A 12,618-nucleotide genomic window follows, 5' to 3' on the forward strand; every position below is an offset into this window, starting at 1 on the left:
TTCATGAGATATATATCATATCACCAAATCTCAATTCTTGCACTACAAAAAAATATTGATTAAAATAATAATAGTATTTTGTAGGTCCATAAAACTGCCATTTTTTTTGCTAATTTCAACAGTTTTAATCTCTATCGTAATGTTCAATTTTTTTTGGCATTTATTTTCTATTTTCTTTTTCTTTTTTATGTGTTTTAAACTGAGGAGGTGATGAATCTAAAAGTGATTAGTGTTACATTTGAGAAGGGAAGAATGATGTGAATGACGAACCTAATCTCTTGTCGCAATTCATCTTTCACCTCTCTCGTACATCTCTTTGCTGCCACCTGTTACAGCTCATCTCTACGCCGGCGTCGCCGCTGCAAACAATGTCATTGTTACTGCCTTCAACGAGTTCTGTAGTGCGATTGTACCTTTTCTGATCTGTCACTTCCAATAAGTAATCTATTTCATCTTCTTCTTTTTGATTCTCCTCTCACTTCATACTTTTAGGTCTAGTTTATGATTTAGTAGGAAAAATAGAGAATGCTTGCTCACTGAGTCGCGCCAGCAAATTAGATCTACCAAAATATTTGACAACATCCTCGGTTAGAGATTCGTCATGAAATGATTCCGTACTTTGATTTTTTGGTTTTTGTTATTCCTTCTTTATGCCTTTAACATATTGCGGTTATGTTCATTGTGATTTTCAATTTTCTTATTTTATCTCCTTTTATTTTTTCTGTGGATCGTTGATTAAACAGACAAAGCTTAGAATCCAATCGATGTGATAAGGAGACAGAGGACCGCAATGAAGAAATTTATTAATTTAAGATCTACTTAGGGTTTGTTTGGGTGAGCTTTTAAGAAAAGATCTTTTTTTTTTGAATTATTTTTTTTAAGATCTTATAGAAAAGTAAAAGTAATTTTATATTTGGATATCTCATACAAAAAGATCTTTTTATCTATCAATTATATTTAGGTATAACAATACAAAAATAATTTTTTGTTTATTTATTATATGAAAAATATTTTTTTTAAAAAAAAATCTTTTAAAAAAATATTTAAATTACAGCTTCTCAAAAAATATATTTTTTTATTTTTCTAATACTTTTACTTTTACTACTAAAAATTTGCCAAACACGCTAAAAAATAAAAAAGATCTTTTTTTATTGAAAAAATATTTTTTTAACAAAATAATAACGCCCAAACAAATACTTATAACAATCTTTTTTTTCTGTTTTTGTTTTTGAAAATTTGTTGACTCGGTTACGATAGATAAATAAATTTTTTATTGGAGTCGATTTATGGATTCATCAATGCACAACTTTAGAAAAATGTGCTAGTTTTAGTCTTTTGTGATTCAACTATAGTTTAAAGATTTTGCGACATTATTTTGTTTTTAGAATGAAAATTGATTGAGCTGAGAAAATTTTTCTATTTCTAAAATTTGATGCATATGATTGATGAATGACTCTGATATTAGTATTCTTGTTTAGTTGGAAGTGAATTTTGAAGAACTTCTATAAAGGTATGCAAAAAATTATCCCTATTGTTTTTAACCTTACTAAAACGTGCTACCAAGGTATCTCATTTGTACGCCAATGTATGTGCATTAGTATTCTGTTGTGACACTTGTAATTTATTAACTTTATTGTTTGTTCAAGGCAATTAGAATTGCTATGGATTTAGAGACAGATAAGCCACATTTAAGTGACATGTTCGGTGATAACATCGGAAGGTATAGGATTATGGCATTTAAAATATTTCTGGTAACATATTCAGTTACTGATCATAAAATATTTGATATTGTCAATGACCTTTTGTTTTGTTTTTTTTGTTTTTGTTTTGTTGAGTAATCAATCTTATTTCAGATTTATTCCCATCACTAACTTATTTCTTCTCAAGAAACGGATCTCGCATGTTGGATTACCAGCTTGCTCTGCAGCGATTTGTTAAAAAAGATGCTAATAAGTAGTTACACTCCAAGCAATTAATAATAAGTTGCAGAACTCTAAATCACAATGCTTTTTATCCTCATGTAAATGACTGGTAGATGGTTTGGGAATTTATTTAGTTTATAAATAAATTTTTTAGGGTATATAATTTAAAATAAAATGTAAAATCCTAATTGAAAAATTGGAAACATTATATGGAATATGAAAAAAATTTGTTTATTGTAAAAATAAATGATTAAAGGAAACTCACCTGCAGTCGACTGCAGGTGAAGTTGCTTCTGGATCTTTGACACGTGTTATTGTATGGTTAAAAAAAATCGATTTATTTTATACAAATGGTTTATTTAAAAAAACCGGTTTGAATAGATCAAATAACTACTTTTAAAATAATTTAAACTCTTTCTGCGTGTTATTCCTAAATTTCTAACAGATGAATTTGATATGTTCTTTTTCTTCATTCATATTGACCAATTTTTCTTTAAATTTATTTGAAACTTTTTTTTATTTAATTTTTGTCAAATATATGTATACAAATTGTTTGAAAAAGTAAAATTTAGTATTCTGAAAAAGAAACAAAATTCACGATTTTTTTATAGGAATGACATAAATGATATCATCTGTCTTTTTTTTTGTCTTTGTTTCTATTTTCTTAATGAGTTTTGTTTTGTTTCCCATAACTTATATTTACCATAAATTAAATTTTATGGTAATCAATCAATTAACTTTTATTTTACTAATAAACTATTTTCATGCAAATTATTGTTGATTTTTCAAGATTATTCTATAAATAAATTATTTTTTTAAGATAATAAGACTATAATTTACTTTGTCTAGAAATTATGATTTCACTGTCATACACGTCTTTGTGTTTATTATGATTTCACTGTCATGCACGTTTTTGTGTTTTTACTTATCAACTAGAATTTATTTTTGAATGAAATTATAATTTATTTTCAATAAAACAAAAGTATCTAATCAAAATATTAATTTGGTCTCCTTAAATAATTGAACATAATATTATTAATTTTGTCTACAAAAAAAAATTTTAATAAATTTTTTCAAAATAAAATTGATTCAAAAATAGAGAAAAAAAAGAACAACTAATGAAAATATTTATTTTGATATTGCCATCAAGAATAGGATAGCCGTAGAAAAAATTCAACCAAATAAAAAGGACCTAACTCATACAATTAAACTATCATCATATCATCACAATAAACTATAACATCACCAACTAAAGAGACATATAACAAATATGAAAGAGATCATGCCAAAATTTCAACAATGCTCATGCTATCAACTAGTCTACATTATACCATAATTACATTTTTGTCTTCCATCACATGAAATTGCCATGAATTATCTTGGTATTTATGATCCTGAACATCAAAATGATGTGATGACATAAATATGTACGTATTTATTAAATAATTTTCATCATTCACAGAGGAATGAATAAAAACATAAATTAAGAAATACATTTGAAATAATAAATTTGATTAAGAAATATAAATAAAAGGAATATACCTAATTGAAAGTTTCATATTAGTTCTGAAAAAGGGATCGAAAGAGAACGAATTTTACGTGCGAAACAAGAAGAAGGGAATAAAAGTAACTGCTTTGTCCAATTTAAATTGATTTTTTAAATAAACCATTTATATAAAATAAACTGATTTTTTTAAACCATATAGTAACACGTGTCAGCCATCCAGAAGCAACTTCACCTGCAGTCGACTACAGGTGAGTTTTTGATTATAATCTCGAAGACCTTCTTGAGATGCGAAAATATATAATCTTAAAGTACTTCACAACTTATAGTTACTCTCTTACTTCATCTTATTTTGTTATTGCCGTCACAATATATATATAAAATTAACCCTAAACCACCCTTTTAGCATGTTATGACTAATGTAACCTTTTATTTTGATTGGGCAAACAATTAAGTGTTAAATCTACCAATTGTCCTATAAAAAGTTCCAATAGTGTGTATATTTTTGTCATTTCTTTAGAAACATTAATACTGAATTGGTAAAGTGCATTGTGGTGTTTGAATCCAGTTGTTGTCTTTAGAGATGTGGTGTTCTTTCTTTATGGATTTTGTAATAAGAAGTCAGTGCTCCTCTTTTTGAGTAAATTCTCCTCATCTTAAACATTGAGCATTTAACGTTATGATTGACTAATTATTAAAATTTGTTTCTAATTATATTGCTACTTTTTTTTTTTTTACTGTTTTGATGTCTTATCTCATTTCTTAACATTGAGTATTTGAGGTTTTAATTGTTCTGTAACTAAATTTTAAGTCTCTCTAATTCTTTACAGGAAAAATAGTTGATAACGATAAAGGAGAGGATTTATAAATGTAAAAAAAAAGTACTGAAATATATATTTTTTTTATATTTCTTTATAAGAGTCTAATTGAAATTATATTAGTTTAATTATTTAAAATTTAATTAGCTGTTGTGTTCTATATTTTAACATTAATAAACTTTGTGTTTTTTATATTAGAGTAATATATTTTGTAATAAATTTTTGTATTTTCTGTTGAATACTCAAAGCAAAAGAAGTAAAAAGTTTCTGAAACAAAGATTGAAATTGATGAGGCAAAAGTTGGAATAATAATGCTAATGAAGTTATATGATGAATGTGTTTAATCTTCTGAAAATAAATTATTAATTTATGTAATTAGTGGTTGAAATTTGTTTATGCGGTGTTTGAGTAATTTTTATTAGAATTTATTTATATTTTTATAAATTTAATTAAAATGTGTTTTAAAGGTTATCAATTAAAAAAATTTATTAAAAATATACATATTAAACATTAGCTATAGGGCAAGGAAACAAGTCGTATTTAGTGATCATATAAAAAGAAAAATTGCACACCACAAAAATAAAAGGGTCTTAATTTAGAATTGTATATATGCAAATGTAGAACAATGTAACTAATATGTGTATATCAGCTAGAAATTTGGTTAAGTTGTTCTTTGCCGTTGCATATTAAATAAAGAAAAAAAATATATAAGTCTCTGACTTTTTAAATTTTTAATAAATACATCTCTAACAAAATTTAAATAAAAAAAGTCTCTGACTTTAACAAACGAATGATAAGTCCAATTTTTCTGTCTATTTGCCTCTCATACACCAAATAGAATTGACTGACGTGGCTGAAACGGTGTCCAAGTATCTATTACAGTGTCACGCTAGAAAGGGAATAAAGTTCGAAGGACAAATAAGTCCTTGACGTCATTTTGCAAATAAAGTTCGAAAGACAAATAGGTCATTGAGAATTTTTTTTTCAAAATTAATAAACTTCTTTCCTAAATTTTCTCATCTACCTCTCTCCATTTTTATATTTCTCTCTACTATTTTTATTCTATATATAATTATAATTAAAATCTAGACTATTTTTATATTCTATATATATTTTTATTCTCTAGACTATTTTAGTAATTATATATAAAATTTAATGTGTATACTTTTACATTTAAAATATTTTAATTATAAAAAAATAATTAAAAATATNTAAATTTTTGTCAACTTACGACTTTTTTGTAAAAGTAGTTTGATTTTATAAATCTTTTGTGTCATGCATAATTTATACTGTTATTAGAACAAAGTGAGCTATAATTTAAAAAAAAAAACTATTCTCGTAATGTTATTATGGATAAAAATACTAGTTCTAATATAATACACAAATGCACTAATACTAACTTAATACATGAATGATGCACAAATGAACTAATGCTAACTTGATGCATAAATGAACTGATGCTAATAACTAATGTCATTGGTATGATGAAAACTGAACTAATGCAATTTAACAAATTCTAATATAATACACAAATGCACTAAAACTGAACTAATGCAATTTAAGAAAAAAATAGAAACAGAACAAGCCCAATTTCTGCAATTTTAATACAAATAATTTAAATTTCAAAATACAACAAGTTAACTAGATTTCAAAATACAAGCATAATTTTATAAACTAAATTCTCATAATAGAAATATAATAGAAGCATAATGGAAAAAAAAATCTCAAGAACCTATTTGTCCTTCGAACTTTATTTGCAAAATGACGTCAAGGACTTATTTGTTCTTCGAACTTTATTTCCCTTCCAGCATGGCACCGTAACAGATACTTAGACACCGTTTCAGCCATGTCAGCCAGTTCTATTTGGTGTATGAGAGGCAAATAGACAGAAGGACTAAATTGTCGTCCATTTATTAAAATCATTGACTTTTTTGTATTTAAATTTTGTCAGAGATGTATTTATAAAAAGTTTAAAAAGTCAAGGACTTATCTATCTTTTTTCTCTTAATATAATTTTTATATTTTATTTGATTATTTAGGGTGTGTTTGCAAATGCATTAGAAGGCACCCAAAAAAAAATGCATTAGAAGGCAAAATCACGTTCCAGCTTTTTGAAAGTTTCAATTATTGGTTTGGCTAATTTTTTTCTTTGTAAACGCAGAAGTGATTTTGTATTTAAAATCACGTTTATAAGAAGTAACAATTCTTAGCTACTGCGTTTTACTCACGAGCTTTTAGCCATGAACACTTAACATTTATTTTCTTTTTACCAACTTAATCTTTTATACATGTTATTGATTTATTTATAGAATTCTTATTATTTTTTTTATACGAGCTTTTTTCTATTATTTATTATTTTTATTTTTTATTAACTTTTTTTATTATTTATTATTTTTATTTTTTATTAAATTTTTATTTGACATTATACACTTTATAATTGTAATTTTTGTATATTATATTATTATTATCTTTTTATATATGATTTATTGATCTCATTAGATAAAATAAATTAAACAAACAAATTAACTATAAATAATAATAATAATAATAGTAAAAAATTGTAGCCTATTAAAAAAGAGTAGTAAGAATGTTAAAAATATACTATATAGAAAATATATCTAAAAAAATATAAAAAAATTAAACATTACATAAAAAAATAACATTATAATTTAATATTATGTTTTTTTTAATAATTATCTATCTAAAAGTGATTCTAATTAATATTATCCAAATAATATTTATTTTATCAAAACTAATTTTAATATAGAATTGTCAAACATAAATCATATTGACACAAATTTATTTTTATCCAAAATTAATTTTATAAAATTACTTTCATTCAAATTCTAATTTAACAAATTAAATAATAATTTAAACACACACTTAATAATACACTTATTATAAATCGAATTAGTTAGATTTGAATTTAAATATTCAGTTTGAATGTCACATAGTTAATAATCGTTATCTGTGTAATTACAATAAAAATTATTTGTATAAACTATTTAATGACTTTTTTATGTATAACAATAACATAGTGTTAAAAATTTCATAATAATTTTTTTTACATATAAGTGAAATTTATTACAAAAATGTTATTTGTATACCAAAATTAGTCAGTAAAATTAATCACTAATATATTTGTATATAAATACATATGTGACTTAATTTATTTTTAATGTGTATTTATATTTTAGTATATATTTTATACTAATTACTAATTTTAGTGGCTAATTTTAGTGTACATATAACATAACTCAAATTATTAATATAAACCTAAAAAATGTATTTAAACTCTCAAAAATAAAAATAGAATAATATTTTATTTTGTACAATAAATTTTATGCAAGAAAAAGTTCTCAAAATAAAAGTAGGAAAAGTCTAGAAAACCAGCAATTTTTGTATTTTTTGGCCAGCACTTAATCATCAAAAGAAAAGTGAGTTATTTCTTACTATTAGATGTAATCTCACACCATTAAAAATATTATTGATGACTAATCGATAGTTACAAAATACCAAAATTGATAGTCCCTAACAGTCTTAGTAAAAGTAATAACTATTAATATCAATGAATATGTATCATTGATTTTTATATTAGAACACCCCCGGTTTTACACTAGTTTTACTTTAAAAGGAGGTCGTCACGGGAATTGGGTAATGATCATGAGGCATGAGCACACCTTGAGACTCTGACATCCTTCTCGACTCATCGCTTCGCTTCTCTTGTTTTCTCTTCGCTCCACACACACACTCACTAACACTCACACTCTACAGTACACCTTGTCCATCTCCAAGAGATGGTAAGAGCTCCTTGTTGTTCAAAAGTTGGATTGCACAGAGGTCCATGGACTCCCCGAGAAGATGCATTACTCACCCAATATATTCAATCCCATGGCGAAGGCCAATGGAGATCACTCCCTAAAAGAGCTGGTACCATTAATTGAATTTCCTATCAATCCACATCCACCTTTCTCGTCTATATATCTGTTGATTATTGCTGTATGTGTATGCAGGCCTTCTTAGATGCGGGAAGAGTTGCAGGTTGAGATGGATGAACTATCTGAGACCAGATATCAAGAGAGGCAACATAACACCCGAGGAAGACGATCTCATCATTAGAATGCATTCACTCTTAGGGAACAGGTGGTCCCTCATCGCTGGAAGGTTACCGGGAAGAACCGACAATGAAATAAAAAATTACTGGAATACCCACCTCAGCAAGAAGGTCCTCAGGAGTCAACCCAAGAAGAAGAAGCAGAAGAAGAAAGACGCACAAGCAGAGGGAGAGGCAGAAACAGAGAAGAACAACAAGACCGTTGTTTATTTACCCAAACCAATTCGAGTTACCGCTATTCCAAGAACCAAAAGTACCCTAACCTTGGAATCCAATTCAGGAAGCGCATCAACGAGCCACGAGAAACAAGAAGTTGCGCAAGAGGTAAATAATATTGATGACGTCATGATTTGCGGTAACGTCGAAGAAGATGAGGAGCTTGGACTGTTTCTCGGTGGTGATGGTGAAGATCAATACCATATTGACCAAGTAGTCAACGGATCTGATGACGTGGAATGCGGGTCCCCTTACTTTATCGGGGATTGTGAATCCCTTGAGAAGTTATATGAAGAATACCTTCAGTTGTTGAACACGGATGACGCCAATCCTGACCAATTCGATTCTGTTAAAAATTTTCTACTGTAAAACTGTAAAAATACCCCATGTATGTAAAAATACTTTATGGAAAATATTAAAATAATAATAATAATTGGCCAAAGCCAAAATGTTATTTTATTTAAGACAATTTTTGGTGTCTTCCAATTGGGTGATAAATTTATTGAACTTCTCTTTTAAGGTAAATATTAAACATTTAAAAATTATTTATTTTTATATATTTCAACATTTTTTATTTTTTATAATAAATTAGACAATTATACGTAGATACTATAGTAATTATCTTGATTTAATTTAGGGTTTGGTTAAATATATTTTTAAAGCATTTAATATATAAAAAGAGTAACAAAAGTATTAGAGGATCAGTATAATTTATTATTTTTAGTTTTTATTTAATTATTAATATTTAAAAATATATATTAATAGTATTGTTACTTAAATTTTTTTTTTTATCAATAATAGATTTATCATTATAATTTTTGCAGTGAAAATACATAAACAATACATAGTATATATGGTGTAGTAACTCAATAAATATTTTTTAAGAAAATTTTTCATTCTCTTCTAAAAAAAACTTATTTTTCTTCAAAAAAAATCTAAGTAACAAGTATATTATTAAATCACTAAACTAAAATGTTAAATTTATAAATAAAAATAATGACAAAAAATAATAAATTTTATTAGTCTTTTAATATTTTTCAAATAGTAATATTAGGGACATGAACGAAGTTAGACCTTTTATTTAAAGGAGACCAATATAAAAATTATAGCTAAAGAGAAGGGGAAAAAATATAAAATCAGGCACGGATGGAGACTAGCTAAACTGTAAAATAAAGAATTTTGTATATAAAAATTAACAAGTTAGGGTGTATAACCCCTTTAGGGGAGGAAATAGCCGAGTTGAGCGAATTTCAACTTTGACGAGGCCGATGTATATTTTAAATTGAGGGTCTAAGTTTAGATCTAGCATCTCTCATAGGCTATTTTTTTTGTTTGGTTTGAGCTTACTCTTTTTAAATTTCGACAAATTTACGAATTTATTTAAAAAGCATATTTTATAGGTAAATTATTTTGTATTTGAAAAATTATTATAAAAATACTTATTTTAATATTAATATACTCTTTTCTATTAGAAACAAGTAAGATAAATAATGATATTTTAAAATTTAAATTAGAGAAAATGTCACTCCTCTCTCCTGCGAGATGCTAAAATGTCACTCCCCTCCCCTCTATTTTATAAATGTGCATTTTCCTTCCTTCTAACTTTTAAAAAACCTCCTCTTTAATCCATTTTAAATTTTTTGTGTTAATAATGTTAATTTTATCCATTTTTTATGGAAAAAAATAAATTATTTTTTGAAAAAATATCCATTAACAAAAATTTTATTTTTTATCATTAAATTTTGCTTACCAAAATACCTTTTAATAAATTATTTTTTTATTGATTAAATTGTATTTTTATTAAAATACTTTAAAAAAATAATAATTAAATTATTTTTTTCTAAGATACCTACCCTTCAATAATTTTTTAATTATTAAATTGTGATTTTACCAAAATTTTTTTTAACAATTATTTTTATATTTACTATTAATTTTTTTTATATCAATATATATTATTTTAACATTAAATAAAAAAATCTTACCACCGTTAATATGTATAACAATTAATACATATTGGTATTGAGAAATAATTTTACTAAAATTTTTTATTTAATGTTAAAATAATATATATAGATATCAAAAAATTAATAGTAAAATATAAGAAATTGTTAACGAAAATGTTGGTAAAATTTTAGTAAAATCATAATTTAATAATTAAAAAATTATTGAAAAATAGGTATCTTAGAAAAAAATAATTTAATTATTAATTTTTTTGAAAATATTTCGTTAAAAATATAATTTAATTAATAAAAGAATAATTTATTAAAGGGTATTTTAGTAAGTAAAATTTAATGATAAAAAATAAAATTTTTGTTATTGGGTATTTTTTTTAAAAAAATTAAAATTTCTTAAAAAATAGATAAAGTTAACATTAGTTAACACAAAAAGTTTAAAATGGATTAAAATTGAGGTTTTTTAAAAGTTAGAAGGGAGGGAAATGTACATTTATAAAATAGAGGAGAGGGGAGTGTCATTTTAGCATCTCACAGGAGAGGGGAGTGGAATTTTCTCTTTAAATTAAAATATTTTCTTTTAATACAAACATAATTTTTAAAATATGACATCTTTTTTATTATATTAAATATAAAAAATTAAATGGTTTCAACTTTAAATTTTTTGTAAAATAATCTCTAATAATTTTATTGATTATTATTATTATTATCATTTAGTGACTATATATATATATATATCTAATGAATAAATTTATTATTTTTTTTGCCTAAAAAATGCAAAAAATTATGATACAATATTATTATGTAATTAATAATAATAATTATTTTATTTTATTTTTTTAGACGGAAGACTGTGTTATGTCTAACGGAGAAAAATATTGGGTATTGATTTGTGTATTAATTTTTTTTAGGAACTAAAATATTCGTTTTTAAAATTTTTGGGGATTGATCTGGTTAATTATTCTGTCGAAAAATAAACTAGGGACTAATTTATCTATCGGAGTAAAACTTTGGGATTAATTTATATATTAATTTTTCTTAGGGACTAAAATATCTATTTTTAAAATCTTTAGAGACTAATTTAAATAATTCCTAAAAAAAATACCCTTTGATTATTTGTTCTTTAGATAAGAGACATGCCATTAGTTCCTTCAAAAACAATTTCATTAATTGAGATCATCATCATCAACAATAATAATAATAAATTAGTTAATTAAATAAACATAAGATTATTAATTAAAGAATTTTTATGCAAAATATATAAAAAATTAATTTTTAATTTATTTGTTATGTATTTACTAAAAATCTTAATTAATAATAATCTTTAATATATATTCTTAGTATACATATTAACTAAATCTATTAAATAAAATTATTTAACTAATATGTGTCTTACAAGAGCATATATTAAGCTAATATAAGATTATTAATTAATCTTTTATAAAAAATAAAAAATTTAAGTTCCAAATACATTTGTTATATATTTCTTAAAGTATATGATTTAAAAATTCTACTAATAATATTTTTAATATTTTTTTAAAGTACATACATATATACAAGACAAGATTTAATTCCTTAAGACTTGTTTAAATATACAAATGAACTAATTATTTTTCCAACCCAAATTGGTGATTCTTATCAGACCTCTAAATAGATGATATTGTTATTTTTTTAGAGGATATAAAATAACGTTTGAACCTTAGCTTCTCACGTGCTTACCTGATAGTCACTCATCTTTTCAAGCCATTAAGTCGTCTGAATAAGAAACAAGTTAACAAGTTAGACTTTGAAGTTTGAAGGCTTCAATCTGTATAGTAGTTTTAGTTATATTACATTAAAAAATAACAAATTGACCAATAGATAATAGGAACCAATTTTTCCTCAACTGCCAACTAACTGACAAAAAATTCAAGTATAATTTTTCAAACCCACCAGGAAGTTAACTAGAAAAAGTAACTTCAGATAATAATGATTGATTGAGCTGCTATAGCTAAATAAACTCACTCATTCGTTTTTTAAAAAATTTTTTTTTTATCTTCTTTTATTTTTTTGTCTTTCTTTTTAACATTATGCAATTTCACCCGCTACTATT

The 12,618-nt window shown here is 24.4% G+C and overlaps 1 protein-coding gene across 1 annotated transcript; it reads left to right on the forward strand.

The window, feature by feature from the left end:
* The first annotated feature begins 7,930 nt into the window (after positions 1 to 7,930).
* On the forward strand, positions 7,931 to 8,973 carry LOC107491837 (transcription repressor MYB6-like). The gene is made up of 2 exons (XM_016112754.3): positions 7,931 to 8,174; positions 8,258 to 8,973. The coding sequence occupies exons 1-2, from the start codon at positions 8,042 to 8,044 to the stop codon at positions 8,941 to 8,943; spliced, it is 819 nt and encodes a 272-aa protein (XP_015968240.1). The 5' UTR covers positions 7,931 to 8,041; the 3' UTR covers positions 8,944 to 8,973.
* The last annotated feature ends 3,645 nt before the right edge of the window (positions 8,974 to 12,618 follow it).

The sequence above is a fragment of the Arachis duranensis genome, chromosome 6 (genome assembly GCF_000817695.3).
Source record: "Arachis duranensis cultivar V14167 chromosome 6, aradu.V14167.gnm2.J7QH, whole genome shotgun sequence".
Classification (NCBI taxonomy): Eukaryota; Viridiplantae; Streptophyta; class Magnoliopsida; order Fabales; family Fabaceae; genus Arachis; species Arachis duranensis.